General features: G+C 38.0%; 6 protein-coding genes across 7 annotated transcripts; 4 read left to right on the top strand and 2 right to left on the bottom strand.

Moving 5' to 3' along the window:
• The first annotated feature begins 847 nt into the window (after window positions 1-847).
• On the top strand, window positions 848-3,854 carry LOC119987300 (protein STRICTOSIDINE SYNTHASE-LIKE 12-like). 2 transcript variants are annotated; one of them, XM_038832172.1, is made up of 4 exons: window positions 848-1,188; window positions 2,617-2,778; window positions 2,876-3,145; window positions 3,262-3,854. In XM_038832172.1, the coding sequence occupies exons 1-4, from the start codon at window positions 1,166-1,168 to the stop codon at window positions 3,728-3,730; spliced, it is 924 nt and encodes a 307-aa protein (XP_038688100.1). In that variant the 5' UTR covers window positions 848-1,165; the 3' UTR covers window positions 3,731-3,854. The 2 variants fall into 2 exon arrangements, with proteins under 2 accessions (XP_038688100.1, XP_038688099.1); XM_038832171.1 differs by having other exon boundaries at window positions 2,391-2,778.
• A 1,006-nt stretch (window positions 3,855-4,860) lies between these two features.
• Window positions 4,861-6,203, bottom strand: LOC119987299 (protein STRICTOSIDINE SYNTHASE-LIKE 12-like). The gene is made up of 3 exons (XM_038832170.1): window positions 5,964-6,203; window positions 5,569-5,832; window positions 4,861-5,463 (listed from the first exon to the last, which is right to left on the bottom strand). The coding sequence occupies exons 1-3, from the start codon at window positions 6,173-6,175 to the stop codon at window positions 4,989-4,991; spliced, it is 951 nt and encodes a 316-aa protein (XP_038688098.1). The 5' UTR covers window positions 6,176-6,203; the 3' UTR covers window positions 4,861-4,988.
• Window positions 6,204-6,368: 165 nt separating this feature from the next.
• On the top strand, window positions 6,369-8,263 carry LOC119986964 (protein MIS12 homolog). Its single transcript, XM_038831651.1, has 6 exons — window positions 6,369-6,380; window positions 6,500-6,553; window positions 6,812-6,907; window positions 7,004-7,142; window positions 7,966-8,100; window positions 8,202-8,263. Exons 1-6 carry the CDS (start codon window positions 6,369-6,371, stop codon window positions 8,261-8,263), a joined length of 498 nt encoding a protein of 165 aa, XP_038687579.1.
• On the top strand, window positions 6,602-9,783 carry LOC119987298 (tetraspanin-8-like). The gene is made up of 3 exons (XM_038832169.1): window positions 6,602-6,907; window positions 7,004-7,142; window positions 7,966-9,783. Exon 3 carries the CDS (start codon window positions 8,757-8,759, stop codon window positions 9,582-9,584), a length of 828 nt encoding a protein of 275 aa, XP_038688097.1. The 5' UTR covers window positions 6,602-6,907; window positions 7,004-7,142; window positions 7,966-8,756; the 3' UTR covers window positions 9,585-9,783.
• A 2,081-nt stretch (window positions 9,784-11,864) lies between these two features.
• LOC119987296 (protein STRICTOSIDINE SYNTHASE-LIKE 12-like) lies at window positions 11,865-13,149 on the top strand. Its single transcript, XM_038832166.1, has 3 exons — window positions 11,865-12,113; window positions 12,224-12,493; window positions 12,567-13,149. Exons 1-3 carry the CDS (start codon window positions 11,890-11,892, stop codon window positions 13,033-13,035), a joined length of 963 nt encoding a protein of 320 aa, XP_038688094.1. The 5' UTR covers window positions 11,865-11,889; the 3' UTR covers window positions 13,036-13,149.
• Window positions 13,150-14,347: 1,198 nt separating this feature from the next.
• Window positions 14,348-15,784, bottom strand: LOC119986963 (protein STRICTOSIDINE SYNTHASE-LIKE 11-like). The gene is made up of 3 exons (XM_038831650.1): window positions 15,540-15,784; window positions 15,149-15,412; window positions 14,348-15,043 (listed from the first exon to the last, which is right to left on the bottom strand). Exons 1-3 carry the CDS (start codon window positions 15,782-15,784, stop codon window positions 14,569-14,571), a joined length of 984 nt encoding a protein of 327 aa, XP_038687578.1. The 3' UTR covers window positions 14,348-14,568.
• Between the last annotated feature and the right edge of the window lie 799 nt (window positions 15,785-16,583).

Here is a 16,583-nt window from a genome sequence, read left to right as displayed (position 1 = left end):
CTAGGAATCCATTTTTTTAAAACTATTCAACTGTTGTTTCTTATTAATTAGAGGCAGCCATGTATAGTTAAAAACATTTCCTACATTTCTTTCTTGCTTGAGATCTGAGATCTCATTGCTGTTATGATTTATTACAATGAAAATATCAGGATAACATATGAAACAAGGCCGAGCTAATGAGTCCTTAAACATGCCAATTTTATTGACACATTTCTGCCTATAGATAAGCAAAAACAGTGTTAAGAGTAGAAACAACACATAGAGGAGGCATTCCTACACCATTTATTCAAATTGAAGACCCATCTTAAGGTGTCGAAACACCGATGAAATTCGCAAGTATAGAACCGAAATATAATCCCCCATCAAAATCTTGAACTTGAGTGACAGTAGTATTGGCGTACTGTGCCTCAAGAGACACTGTTTGCAAGACGGTCCCGGTTTCACTGACCAATTGCCTTATTGGCACCAGAGTTTGTGTGGCTTGTTTAAGTTCATTGATCGACGTCCAAAGCATCGCAAAGGACGAATGCTTGGCCGTCTGCAGAGGAGGCAATTTGTGTAGCAAGCCTTCGTCTAGGTCGTAGAGACAACGAACCATAGTAAGCATCAGCTACGTAGAGTGTCTTTGTCATGACAAGGGAGGCTATGGACAATGGTAGAAGGGAATATTGAATTTCAAATGGCAAAATTGTACATATCTTAATGGCTGAATTGTAAATTCTGAAAACTTAAGGACGTAATGGTCTATGACAAGTGTAAAGAAATTCAAGTGGAATGAAAGACAAATGACATTGAAATGGAAGTAGAGAAACTGAAATATATATATAAAATAATTGTACTTGAAAATTGAAAGAAAAAGAGAGGCGAGAAGGAAATAGAGAAGGAAAGAAGAATCTGGACGTGAAACAGGGAGAGTGGAGTGCCGACTTCTTTGATCCCTTCAAGGTGTTGAAGGTTGGTTTGTTCTGGGAGGATTTGTGAGTTGGTGATTACAAGGTGAAGGTTCATTACATGATACAAAGTCTGGTTTGGAGTTAGGAAGAGATGGTCTGTACTGTTCTTATACATGATACATGGAAGCTTTGATGGGCAAAGCTGAAAAATACTCGTATCCGTCCTCGACTAGTTAACTAACGGGGTGTATCCATCTGATTTGAGGCAGGTCATGCGGGTATTCGCATGGTACAGGTATTTTTAGCATCCCTACTCTATCATCTTTCTTTTCAATTATGCAAGTTGCTAGTGGCTCCATTGACACATCATCATTGTAGATCCGATCGTCTGCGCCAATTGCTTAACTTAATTACTTCTTATTCTTATTCTCCCCACTCTGAAGCAACCGATATGAAAAACAATGAAGTCGTCACCAATTGAGTTTTATGATACAATTGGACATCCATTTTGGTCTACGAAAAAAATAGACAAGAGGGTCTATTGATTATGTGAAAGGCGTTAGAAATCCCACAACTCCCGAAATCGATTACCTTTCAATCTTTTTCTATTTTGCTTTAATTTATTTTTGAAAATCTCATTTTGATGAGTCTTATCGAAATGTGATGAAAAATCCACTTGGAATGGTTTGGAGAAAAAGGTGTACGGGATTACTGCGATCATTCACAACTTGACCATAAATGAATAAAAATCCTACTTAGAGTGGGTTTTGATGATTTGAAAAAATATGTGTACGGATCATTGGGATCATTCTCATCTTGACCAAAGATTAGATAAAATACCACTTAGAATGGGTTTCGTAATTTGAAAAAAAAGGTGTACATAACATCATTGAATCTTTTTACCTCTTTTTCTGCCACCTTTTCTCTCCCTCTCAACGTTATCTCCTCTCTTTTCTCTGCCAAAACCTACCCATTTTTTATATCCTTTCTTTTTCTGTCAAAACCTCTCTTTTAGTCCACCTTCTATCCCACAAGTCTTCTCTGTCTCACGTCTCTCGTTTTAATCAAAAACCCAAAATCCTTGTTTTGTCCTTCTCCTTTATACACGGCACACATTTCAACCTTTTTTTTATTTCTTTAATTCCAAATCTCCCTTTTTTACTTATTGTACGCCACCCTTCTCCTCTTTTTATTATTTATTTTTCATATTTTCAAATCTTTATTTTTTAGATATTTTTTTAGGGTTTTGACTTTATATGGTTTGGACTTGGATGGGTAATTAGATCAAGATTTGGGCTTACTTGTAATTGAACCTTAAATTTTGAGTTTACAGGCTCATGGGCTTTTAAGTAAAGAAAATAATTGGGATTCTATTTTCTTGGTCTTAATGATATTTTCGATTTCATTTTTTTCATTTTATCCTTTAATTATTATTTTTTGACCGGACGAAAATCGATTACTACACACTCTAATCTGCCAAACTTCCTATTCACATAGGTACTGCCCACAAGGACACAACCTGCTGCATTTCCTGGTTAACCGAAACAAGTAAAAAGTTGATTCTTGTGCATGCTTGTGGCCAATGATGCCTTTATAAATATATACTTAAACGGACACTTCAATGCAATATGACACTTGCAACGGTAGTCATGATTTCTCTCTTTGTGATTTTATTCTCTTTTCCCTCCATCGTTCTTTGCAATGTTACTCCTTCATTCGATAGACTCCCATTGTCCCCAAATGCTCGGGGTCCTGAGGCCCTTGCCTTCAAATCCTTGGGTAGAGGACCTAGAGGACCCTATACAGGAGTTGAGGATGGTCGAATCCTCCAATATCTTGGACCTTCTGCTGGTTTTCGCGACTTTGCATTCACTTCACCGAACAGGTAATGCCCTTCAGACTCACCAAAAGAGACAGTGAAAAAAGAAAAAGACATGTACCTTGTTTTTTACAATATATTTTGTTTTCAACTGCTTCTCCAGGTCTAATACCGCGTGTGACAGCAACACAAATCAAAGTTTAGGGCCTGTATGTGGAAGACCATTAGGTTTAGGGTTCTACTTCCTGACAAGTGATCTATATATTGCTGATGCTTATCGCGGGCTCTTGGTTGTCGGTCAGAATGGAGGGCTTGCAAACCAACTAGCTATTAGCGCGGATGGAGTTCCCTTTCGATTCGCTAATGCATTGGATGTTGATCAACGAAACAAAATCGTGTATTTCACAGATGCTAGCTCTGTGTATCCCCAAAGGTAATAACTTCTATGTCTAATCTTGTACCGCTTTATGTCCGCAACATCAAAGAGCAATCGATCTAACTGTGTCATTTACGTTCCATTAATTCTAACAACTTGAACCTACGTTTTAGTGCCATTGATGAAGCACTGGCAAGAGGCGATGCGACTGGAAGACTACTGAAATATGACATTAGAACCGGACAGGTTACTGTGTTACTGAGGGGGCTTCAATTGGCAAATGGTGCTGCAGTCAGCAGAGATGGATCATTTGTACTGGTGATAGAATTGGGTGCTAGAAGAGTGCAAAAATATTGGCTGAGAGGTCGAAGAGCTAATACAGCAGAAATTCTGGTCACTCTCCCCGGAAGTCCTGATAACATCAAGAGGACTCTAGTGGGAGACTTTTGGGTGCCAGTAAACATAAACACAACGACTATCAGACCCACAGGAATAAAAATCAATGGTCTTGGCAGGATTTTGCAGACAGTTCCTCTTGATGCATTGTACAATAATAAACTGGTGTCTGAAGTGCAGGAGTACCGGGGAGAACTATACATTGGATCGAATACAGAAACTTTTGTCGGTGTCGTCAATATATAATATGATTAAGCTCCAGTAGTTATCACAGAATGAATGTATTAAATAAGTGATATTGCTTTCTTCGTCTTGTTGAATTCGCCTATAAATCTATAAAATAAGCTTTATCGAACATACGATCATGAAAGGTTCTGGTTTGCTGTTTCAAATTTAGTACATAACTTGTTAAAATTTATTGTTGTAATGCCAATAACACTAACTGGGTAGAATTACTATGGCAACTGCAATTTATTTATTTATTTTTTTTCAATTTTAAGAAGTGAACAACTTCTTGAAGAAACTGTTTGGTTCTTGGGAAAATGAAGGAAAATGCAAAATATGATGCTTACAGAAGAAGAAAAGGCGAGAGAATCGGTTAATAGAGATGAAGGGACTGAGTAGCATTATTAACTGAACTCACTCTGCTTACTCTATTTTAGACATCTTTTCAATCCAAAATGGACAGTGGTTTTCTAGTATGGTGTTGAAGGTTTGTTTTGGGAGGATTTGTGAGTTGGTGATTACAAGGTCAAGGTTCATTCACTGAGTCTTAATTATAACTTAGGCTTTCGTTGTTGATTTTTTTTTCTGGATAGTGTTGATCCGATAGATCCCAGACTATCCTCAGTTGTGTAGCGTTCCATTCACTACTTGGAGGTCCCGCCACTTGTTGGGATGGGTACTTTCAATGTTTCATTCTGTTTAGATCTTAAAGTAAATTATGTATTTAAAAGCTTTGTTCTAAAACATAGAATCCTGATATGTATGACCTATAGACCCTAAAGTTATTTTCGAGTTATCAACCTCACGTAAATTATGTTTTTGTTTTTCGTTTTTGAGTGGTCTGCTATCGGCTATGAGGCTTGCGTGGTCTTAGTGAGATTTTGAGTTCATTGAGGTCATGCATCGGTCACATACTCTATTTGGGTCGTGACACATACTCTATTCTTTAAATTAGTTTTCTTTTTTCAATAGGCCTAGGAATCCATTTTTTTAAAACTATTCAACTGTTGTTTCTTATTAGTTAGAGGCAGCCATGTATAGTTGAAAACATTTCCTACATTTCTTTCTTGCTTGAGATTTGAGATCTCATTGCTATTATGATTTATTACAATGAAAATATCAGTATAACATATGAAACAAGGCCGCGCTAATGAGTCCTAAAACAGGCCAAATTTTATTGACATTTTTCTGCCTATAGATAAGCAAAAACAGTTTTAAGAGTAGAAACAACACAGAGTGGAGGCATTCCTACACCATTTATTCAAATCGAAGACCCATCTTAAGGTGTCGAAACACCGATGAAATTCGCAAGCACAGAACCGAAATACAGTCCCCCATCAAAATCTTGAACTTGAGTGACAGTAGTATTGCCATACTGTGCCTCAAGAGACACTGTTTGCAAGAGGGTCCCGGTTTCACTGACCAATTGCCTTATTGGCACCAGAGTTTGTGTGGGTTGTTTAAGCATCATTGCTGCTATCCAAAAATCTCCGCTTAAGGTCCTCTTGATGTTACCCGGCCTTACATGTCTTATGACAATTTCTGCTGTATTAGCTTTAGGACCAGTGAGCCAAAACTTTTGAGTCCTGTTGGCAATAAACTCAGACACAAGGACAAACAAACTGTCTTCACTTACAGCTACCCCTCCTGCTCCTGAAAGATTTCTCAGCAAGGTAGTAACTTGGTTAGTTCTAGGGTCATATTTCAATAACCGGCCCGTTGAGTCATTGGCGAGTGCTCCTTGTTCGAAATATCTGCAACAAAAGGGTTACATAGTCCTTAGTTTGTTAGTACAATCTGTAGTTTCATGTCATATATTTAGTTCATGTTAGAAAAGCAATCATTAGATATACAGGGACCTTATATCATTGACAGCACTGGCATCTGTAAAATATACTATTCCAGTTCGTTGATCGACGTCCACGCCATTGCAAAAAACGAATGCTTGGCCATCTGCAGAGGAGGCAATTGGCGTAGCAAGTCTTTCTCCAGGTCCTAGAGACAACAAACCATAGTAAGCATCGGCAACGTAGAGTGTCTTTGTCAAATCATTGAAACCTAAACCCATCGGCCTTCCACAGACTCGTTGAGGTTCAGCGACACCATCACAAACTGCCTTGGGCCTGCACCAGAGAGAGAGAGAGGGAGATAAGACTTGTGATAAAAGTTTCAGACAAGAACACCATTAGTACACACTATCATATATATATATATATATATATACAGGTTTTATAAGAGTGATTAGATTACTTGCCTGTTTGGTGAAATGATAGTGAAATCCGAAAATCCTTGATTTCTTTCAAATTTGAGAATTCTACCATCAGTAACTCCTGTATAGAATGTTCCTGTTGGCTCAAAGGCTAGAGCCTCTGGACCGGTGACTCCTGGTGGCAGCGGGATCCTGAAGAAGGCGGAGAGAGCAGGGGTTACAAGAAGAGGGAACACAAAGGTGAAAAAAGAGAGCATAAAAAGTCTTGAGATAGCACAAAGGAAAGCCATCCTTGAAATGTAGGGCAACTCATGATCGATATTCATATTTTTGATAGTATTTATAACCATGACAGGTTTTCGTACGCAACTAGCTTTACTGAATCCATAGCTAAAACTGAACAAACAAGTTGAGTTCCTAACTTATGAAGATTTTGAAATTAATGTGAATATGCTGGCCTACGTGCTTAATGGCCACCAATTCCTTCAAACAGAAGAAATTGAAGAAGATCTTCGATTTTGGAATAACTAATCTATCTTCGTTTTGACAATTTTAATTCTCACAACTATTGGCAATTGTAGGGGCTAAAATCATTACCACACCCAAGATCACCAACCCAGATTGCCTATATACATGTATGATTCTTTAATTGCAAATATACATGTATGATTCTTTTAAACACACCCACAAGAAAGAAAAGAGAAAATGCCTCTGTATGATAAAGTAGGTCATTATCAGTATCTTTTGGTGATAAATGCCATTGTGTAATGAATTTGATGTTGACTTTTCTGTTTTTTTAACGTACATTCATGTGGTCAACAAAAGAGGTACTCTTTTGAATGAGCTGACTGTATTTATAACTTCCATCTTAAAATTGCCTTCCTCTTTTCTAGAGTGAGGCTAATGGGGATGCTTCATTGCTTCAAGATGCCCTACAAGACCCAGATCTTGATGCACAGTTGGATTCCTTGAGGGCGAAGCTTATGACAGTAAGAACAATTTGGAGAGGGGAAAAAACTTGCTTCATGTTTGATATTCTGCTTCTTTGTATTCCAGATTAATTTTTATGGAAATTTATTGTACAGGTTAGAGAGGAGTCAGTTGATCTAAGTCGGGAGCTCCGAGCATTAGAAAGACAGTCTGCTTCAAGTGATCATTGCACTGGACTTGTCAATGAAGTGTTACAGCTGTGTGATGAGAACTCTATGCATGACAAGTTCCAAGGTAACTAGATAAGCTAAAGCTATCATACTTTCTCCAACTTGTGGTTGGGTAAACATCCATGAGAAAATTGTAAAGATTTGCATGCATGGGGAATACTTGTCTTTGGAGAAAGAATTAAGGATACTGTTTATTGTGATTAGTGATGAATGATTGGTCAGATAATTTGAACATTGCATCTTGGTTAAGGGACTAATTAAGTTTGCGAACTTAATTGACCAATTCCACTGTTTAAGGATCAAATTGAACATTGCATCTAAGTTCAGGGACAAATTGTGTGTTTGTTGTCCCCAAGCGAATATGTGTTAGATATTGCTGTAAATTCGTTAAACTATATGGTATTGCAATCAACCAAAGACGTCTCATCATTTTTTATTCACAACACAGTATTTGGTTGTAGGAAATTTACCAGATTTTTTGAGATCCCGGTAACGTCGCTTTATCTTAGAGATTTCAAAAGAGACTTCTGCTGCTATATATTTTCTAGAAAAGGTGTATGTTATGAGTTGTTTATTTATTCGTATAGTAGAGTGCTGTTCAGTGGAATGGTTCACCATGTACTACTGTACTATGGTATAGATACATTCCATTTTATCCATCCATTTAACTAGCTAAGATGACCTTAACTTGTGCTTGTGAAATGGCTTCAGCGGTTAACAATTGAAGCTACTGGCAAAAATTTAATGCACCATTCAGAATGCGAAAGCTCATCTGCTTGCCTTACTTAATAAGTTATTCACCTGTTTGCTTCAGTTTTTGGCATGAAGAATTTTTGGAAAGATCCTTGAAATTGTAAAACTAAGGACTTTACAATTGCATTTTACAGACATGGTTAGAGCTGCATCCGAACTTCGTATGAAGATGGGGAAGCTGAGGACTAGGAATGAAGACATAGATCATCATAGAACTGAGAAGATTTACAACCCAAATGGAGATTCGTCGACAGCGTCCCGTGGCAAGGGTAAAGTAATTCAAAATTTATGTTACCGCCCGTCAAATACAACTTAAAAGAACAAAATCTCTCGTTTCTACTCTGAGTCCCTTCATTTAATTGTTTTGTAGGCTTCTCCGGTTTAAAGTTGGAAGATCTTCAAGGATTCCTAGCTGATTTGGAAAATATGTGAGCTACTGAGCTTGATCTTGCAGTTCACGACTTCTGTAGTACTTGTTACAACTATTAGTTAGTTCTCTCATGCAATCTATCAATATTTAGTTCGGATTGTGCCATACAGATTTCTTGGATTGAAATATCGTATCTTATCATATAATATAAATTACTTGACATTCCTTCTGTTAATGATTAGATGTGTAGGGATTAGTTTTACATATGTTGCCTTTTGTGTGTTAATTGAGTGGTTTTTATGGAAACTTTCAATCCACATGGGATTGAAATTAATCACTCAATAAAACTAACGCGTCAAGTAAGTGTTATTCCATACAAATTAGGACTCCTAAGTCCTAATCCTGACTGAATTATTACAAGATCAAGTTTCCCTATAAAACCACACAGCAATAGACGTCCTCCATTCATTGTTTTCTACTCTTGTTCTTGCTCTCTTCAAAAAACTTTCTACGTTTTCTGTTTCTCTTCTCCCTTATCTTTGATCTTTTGTGAGTATGGCTTCCGTGAGCAACACTCTGGTTGCTGTCCTGAATTGTGTTTTTCTAGTCATTGGTCTCGCTTTACTTGGTTCCGGGATTTACTTCCATGTCCACGGCCACACAGAGTGCCAAGGCGCCCTGGAGGAGCCATTGCTGGTAACAGGAACGCTTGTGTCGTTCCTATCATTGCTTGGCTTGATTGGTTCGTGTTGTAAGAACAATTTTGTGATGAGGCTCTATTCGTTTATGATCTTCTTGTTGCTTGTTGCGCTTGTTTGTTTCACTGTTTTTGCGTTTGTGGTCACCAACAAGAGCGCCGGGAAGGCTTTGTCCGGATTAGGGTTTAAGGAGCACCGACTTGGAGATTACAACCATTGGTTGCAGAATCACTTTGTGAAGGGCAAGAATTGGGATAAGATTAGGAGTTGTTTGGTTGAATCTCAAGTTTGCAAGAGTCTTGGCAACAACACCACTGATCACAATAATGCTAAAGATTTCTTTAGGCATGCTTTATCTGATACACAATCTGGTTGCTGTAAACCACCTTTGGAATGCGGATTTCAATTCAAGAACATGACCACCTGGACAATGCCAGATTCAGGGCAAGCAGTGATGAATAACAGCGATTGCGATGCATGGAGTAACAATCAGGAGAGCCTCTGCTTCGACTGCGGCTCTTGCAAGGCAGGAGTTCTAGCCAACATCAGGAATGACTGGCGTCTGCTCTCTATATTCTTCACATGCCTTATTATCTTCACTCTTTTTATGTACTCAATCGCAGAATGCGCGAGGAGGAGGAACCGAGAAGAAGATAAATACAGGAGATCTAGAGCCTATGCTTAAGCGTACTTGGTTCTTTTTTCAGTAAGCCTAGGAATCCATTTTTAACTAGTAATTGTTGTTTCTTATTAGTTAGAGGTAGCTATATGTAGTTGATAGGGTAAATTTTTGTTACATTATAGAAGGATATTGTTATTTGATTCATTATATTCATCAAAATTCATCTTACATCTCCTCTTCTGTTATGATTTACTACAATGGATATCTGGATAACATATGAAACAAGGCCGCGCTAACGGGTCCTTAAACATGCCATATTTTACTGTCACTTTTCTGCCATGGCTAAGCAAAAACAGTGTTACAGAGTAGAATCAACATGGAGAAGGGGCATTCCTACACCATTTATTCATATAGTACCAAATAAGGCCTTTATCAACAATTCTACCATTATTAATACTTGTAATGTGCAAAATTATTTCAATAAAAGGAGACACAAAACTAAGTGAAATATGATGTTATCAAGTAACTAGAAGAGGGAACACAAAGGTGGAAAAAGAGAGCATAAATAGTCTTGAGATATCAAAAAGGAGAGCCATCTTTGAAATGAATAGCAAGTCATGATATCCATATTTGATAGTATTTATAACCATTACAGGTTTTGGTAAGCAACTAGCTTTACAGAATCCATAGTTAGAAGTTAGAACTAAACAAACAAGTTGACTTCCTACCTTTTAAAGTTTTTGAAATTAATGTGAATATGCTGCCTAACTTACTACCACTAGGTGCTTGAGCTAAGTAAGAGGGCTTTAATAAGAAGAATAGGTAGTAGTAATGTCCTTCAGCATTAAGTGCTAGCTTCTTAATGGCTAACAATTCCTTCAAACAGAAGAAATTAAAGAGGAGCTTGGATTTTGGAATAACTAATCTATCTTCGTTTTGACAATTTCAATTGTCACAACTATGGGCTATTGTAGGGGCTAAAATCGGTGTCACACCCAAGATCACCAGCCTAACTATGACCCCGATTTGAAAGCTCCGCAATTCTCTAGAGTCTACGATTTTAATCTAATGGTGGAGAAAAAGTTAAACAGATTTTAAAAATTGAACGAAAATGCTAAAATTCCATACAACTATTTATCCATAATCTTTCCAACTAGATATATATGAAAATAATAAGAGTTTGCAACAGTGTAATAAAGACTGAAACGACGTAAGGTTAAAACAATATAATAAAGGTCTGTGCACAACTGTCGAAATCGTCAGAAAATCCTTGACTTGGATTTTGCAGAATTTTTGTTTTTCAGCGACAATGAGAGTAGATTTCGACTTGTCTCATTGCGATCGATTCCGACAAGTTTAGCTTGCCACAGATACGCTCCTATAAAAACAATGTGAAAGAAGTCTGGTTCATTGATAAAATAACATAATAAGATAACGAAATAATGTAATAAATGTTTGTGTTTTTATTACTCTAGATAGTGTAATAAAGTACGACCACGTGAAAAATATTGTCAACGGGTCTTGTTGGAAAGTGTTTTACATGCTAATTCCAAATATGTAATTGTTTTCGAAATCCAACATGTATTTTGAGAGATAAAAGGTTTTGAAGTTTCGGTTAAGAAATGAAAAAATAATTATGGATACTTGGGGATGTTTGGTTATGTACAATAAGTACTGCCAAAAAAAAAAAAAACACAAAAGTGTGTATTGATAGACACACGGATTTGGGGGCTTCACAATTCATTTGAAATTGTAGAGTTTACAATATGAATCCAATAGTTTAGAAGGTGTGCTATATCATATCACCTTTTTGTTTTTTTTTTTTTATTTTTAAAACCTGTATGACTTTTTCTCGACCATTAGATGTGAATTGTAAACTCTAGAGAATTGTGAACCCCCAAATCCTTGACACACCTCCTAAACCATTAGATTCAAATTGTAAACTGTACAATTTTAAATGAATTGAGAAGTCCTCAATCCCAATGGCCCAAGCAAAAGTAGCTTAATATGCCCATGACCTAAGCATTTTTATGCCCATGGACTAAACACCTCTGGACTAAATCTGCCCACGATCTAGAAACATAAGCAGGCCCACGGCCTAAACAAGCATCTTAATAGGCCCACGGTCTAATTATTAGCCTAACCGACTCACGGCCTAGGCATGCTGGCCCATGGTCTCAACAACGAAAAGTAATCCGCCAAACTTCCTATTCACATAGGTACTGCCCACAACCTGCCGCATTGCTTGGTTAAGTGGAATAAGTAAAAAGTTGATGCAATGCATGCTTGTTGCCATTGATGCATATATATATATATATATACACACTTAAACTGACCCTTCAATGCAATAGCACTTGCAAGAGCAATCATGATTTCTCTCTTTGTGATTTTGTTCACTTTTCCCTCCATCATTCTTTGCAATGTTACTCCTTCATTCGGCAGACTCCCATTGTCCCCAAATGCTCTGGGTCCTGAGGCCCTTGCCTTCAAACGCTTGGGTAGAGGACCCTATACAGGAGTGGAGGATGGTCGAATCCTCCAATATCTACCTTCTGCTGGTTTTCGCGACTTCGCATTCACTTCACCGAACAGGTAATGCCCTTCAAACTCACCAAAAAGAGACGGAAAAAAAAGAACAAAAAAGATAAAGATATGCACCTTGTTTTTTACAATATATTTTGTTTTATAACTTGCTTCTTCAGGTCTAATGCCGTGTGTGACGGCAACACAAATCAAAGTTTAGGGCCTGTATGTGGAAGACCATTAGGTTTAGGGTTCTACTTCCAGACAGGTGATCTATATATTGCTGATGCTTATCGTGGGCTCTTGGTTGTCGGTCAGAATGGAGGGCTTGCAATCCAACTAGCCATTAGCGCGGACGGAGTGCCCTTTCGATTCACTGATGGATTGGACGTCGATCAACAAACCGGAATCGTGTATTTCACTGATGCTAGTTCTGTGTATCCCCGAAGGTAATAATTTCTCTGTCTAATCTTGTACTGCTTTACGTTCCATTGATTCTAATGACCCAAACCTATGTTGTAGTGCCGCTGATGAAGCACTGGCAAGAGGCGATGCGACGGGGAGGCTACTGAAATATGACCCTAGAACCGCACAGGTTACTGTGTTACTAAGGGGGCTTCAATTGGCAAGTGGTACTGCAGTCAGCATAGATGGATCATTTGTACTGGTGACAGAATTTGGTGCCAGAAGAGTGCAAAAATATTGGCTGAGAGGTCCAAGAGCTAATACAGCAGAAATTCTGGTCACTCTCCCTGGAAATCCTGCTAACATCAAGAGGACTCTATTGGGAGACTTTTGGGTGGCAGTAAACATAAACACAACGACTATCAGACCCACAGGAATAAAAATCAATGGTCTTGGCAAGATTTTGCGGACAGTTCCTCTTGATGCATTGTACAATAATATACGGGTGTCTGAAGTGCAGGAGTTCTTGGGAAAACTATACATTGGGTCGACTACAGAGACTTTTGTTGGTGTTGTCAATATATAATATGATTAAGCTCCAGCAGTTATCACAGAATGAATGTATTAAATAAGTGATATTGCTTTCTTTGTCTTGTTGAATTCGCCTATAAAATCTATAAAATGAGCTTTATCGAGCATACGATCATGAAAGGTTTTGGTTTGCTGTTTCAAATTTAGTAAATAACTCTCACGTCCAACAGTTTCGACATTATTTTCTTGCATGAGTCAAAAGTCTATGGGAGGTTTTGTGGAGTTAACTCTCCTTTATGGGCTTCGGCTTTGTTCTACCTGCATGGGTTTCGGTCTGATCTTACCTGTCGGTAGCATAGAACGGGCTAGGTTGGCGGCCCGAGTTTAGACGTGATCCAGTTGTCCAGTGAACATGCTGGGTTAGAGAATTCTCAGTTAGGAAAAAAAAAAAAGTGTGCACTGTGCAGGGTAGTAGAATTCTGAAGTATCAAGGACAAACTCTTGGTTTTTCAAGCCTATGCCACCACTTCTCCAAATAGGTAGGATGGAGCCATTGACAATAGATCATATAGGGTAAAATTCTATAAAAATTTACCTAGCAATATCTTTATACTTCTATTGTGCTACCGTATCTCTGTTTTAGTATTTGTATTGCTTCAGGTCTAATTAAGTAAGTGTGATGGGAACACAGACCCAAGTTCATGCGGCACACCATTAGGTTTATCGGTTCTGCAACTATCAAACAAATGAACTTTACATTGTCGGTTATTAACAAAACCTAACCCAAATCTTGTTTCTGTAAAAAAAATTTTTTTGTAGTGATATCCTTCAAGCAGATCAATGAAACACAAGAACAACCAAACAAGTATGCCGCAAAATAAAGAAAAGGAAAGAAGAACAACAAATAATTTACTTTAGTTTGGACTCAATATGAGATCCAACGTCCAGCAATGATGTTTTCAATCTACTATGATTTTTAGAGAGTTTAAAAGATCAAGAGTACAAGAGATATCCCTCACAAGTTTGAAGGTTTGTTTTGGGAGGATTTGTGAGTTGGTGATTAAAAGGTCAAGGTTCATTAACTGAGTCTTAATTATAACTCATACTTTCGTTGTTGACATTTTTTTTTCCAGATAGTGTTGATCCGGCAGATCCCGGACCGTCCTCTGCTATGTAGCGTTTCATTCGCTACTTGGAGCTAGGTCCCACCACTTGTTGGGGTGGGCATTTTCAATCTTTCATTCTTTTTTGATCTTAACTAAATTATGTATTTAGAAGCTCCGTTCTAACACCGTTAGGAATCCTGATATACATGTATGGCCTCTAGACCTTGAAGTTATTTTGGAGTTATCAACCTCATGAAAACATTTCTTAAATTTCTTCTTGCTTGAGATCTCATTGCTGTTATGATTTATTACAATGAAAATATCAGGATAACATATGAAACAAGGCCTCGCTAATGAGTCCCTAAACAGGCCAAATTTTATTGACACTTTTCTGCCTATAGATAAGCAAAAACAGTGTTAAGAGTAGAAACAACACAGAGTGGAGGCATTCCTACACCATTTATTCAAATCGAAGACCCATCTTAAGGTGTCGAAACACCGATGAAATTCGCAAGCACAGAACCGAAATACAGTCCCCCATCAAAATCTTGAACTTGAGTGACAGTAGTATTGCCATACTGTGCCTCAAGAGACACTGTTTGCAAGAGGGTCCCGGTTTCACTGACCAATTGCCTTATTGGCACCAGAGTTTGTGTGGGTTGTTTAAGCATCATTGCTGCTATCCAAAAATCTCCGCTTAAGGTCCTCTTGATGTTACCCGGCCTTACATGTCTTATGACAATTTCTGCTGTATTAGCTTTAGGACCAGTGAGCCAAAACTTTTGAGTCCTGTTGGCAATAAACTCAGACACAAGGACAAACAAACTGTCTTCACTTACAGCTACCCCTCCAGCTCCTGAAAGATTTCTCAGCAAGGTAGTTACTTGGTTAGTTCTGGGGTCATATTTCAATAACCGGCCCGTTGAGTCATTGGCGAGTGCTCCTTGTTCGAAATATCTGCAACAAAAGGATTACATAGTCCTTAGCTTGTTAGCACAATCTGTAGTTTCATGTCATATATTTAGTTCATGTTAGAAAACCAATCATTAGATATATAGGGACCTTATATCATTGACAGCACTGGCATCTGTAAAATATACTATTCCAGTTCGTTGATCGACGTCCACGCCATTGCAAAAGACGAATGCTTGGCCATCTGCAGAGGAGGCAATTGGTGTAGCAAGTCTTTCTCCAGGTCCTATAGACAACAAACCATAGTAAGCATCGGCAACGTAGAGTGTCTTTGTCAAATCATTGAAACCTAAACCCATCGGCCTTCCACAGACTCGTTGAGGTTCAGCGACACCATCACAAACTGCCTTGGACCTGCACCAGAGAGAGAGAGAGAGAGGGAGATAAGACTTGTGATAAAAGTTTCAGACAAGAACACCATTAGTACACACTATCATATATACATATATGTAGGTTTTATAAGAGTGATTAGATTACTTGCCTGTTTGGTGAAATGATAGCGAAATCCGAAAATCCTTGATATCTTTCAAATTTGAGAATTCTACCATCAGTAACTCCAGTATAGAATGTTCCTGTTGGCTCAAAGGCTAGAGCCTCTGGACCGGTGACTCCTGGTGGCAGCGGGATCCGGGAGAAGGCGGAGAGAGCAGGGGTTACAAGAAGAGGGAACACAAAGGTGAAAAAAGAGAGCATAAAAAGTCTTGAGATAGCACAAAGGAAAGCCATCCTTGAAATGTAGGGCAACTCATGATATTCATATTTTTGGTAGTATTTATAACCATGACAGGTTTTGGTAAGCAACTAGCTTTACTGAATCCATAGCTAAAACTGAACAAACAAGTTGAGTTCCTAACTTATGAAGATTTTGAAATTAATGTGAATATGCTTCCTAACTCACTAAATTAAGTGCTTCATGGCCACCAATTCCTTCAAACAGAAGAAATTGAAGAAGATCTTGGATTTTGGAATAACTAATCTATCTTTGTTTTGACAATTTTAATTCTCACAACCATTGGCAATTGTAGGGGCTAAAATCATTACCACACCCAAGATCACCAACCCAGATTGCCTATTACCCAGCCAAATGTAGCTTAATCATTTATACGGAGAATGATATATTAGTGTCCATTTAATGAAAGTTTTTTTTTTTTGAAACAGGGATTTGGAAGGGGGTAGGATTCGAACCCACGACCTAATAGATGGGTGATTCTTTATATGCAATGTGATTGTCGTTCAATCAATGACTCACTTGCCCACTAAATGAAAGTTGGACATTTATGTCAAAGAAAAAAAAAACATGTTGCCACATAAGTACCTTTTTTTTCTTTATAAGTACATGTTTTAGTATTCAATATTTATTTAATCCCTTTTTTGCCCTTGTTATATATATCCAAATTTGTTACGTAATTTCTATTTTAATGAAGTTGTAACCAGATTGGATAAGTGATTTCCCGTCCATATTGACCACCGCCACCGTCCGCCTCCATCTCCAACAATACCACCGTCCGACTTCACCACTGTCATC

Source organism: Tripterygium wilfordii, chromosome 20 (assembly GCF_013401445.1).
Source record: "Tripterygium wilfordii isolate XIE 37 chromosome 20, ASM1340144v1, whole genome shotgun sequence".
Taxonomy (NCBI): domain Eukaryota; kingdom Viridiplantae; phylum Streptophyta; class Magnoliopsida; order Celastrales; family Celastraceae; genus Tripterygium; species Tripterygium wilfordii.
Note: the sequence above shows the minus strand (reverse complement) of the source record. Positions and strands in the feature narration are given on the sequence as shown.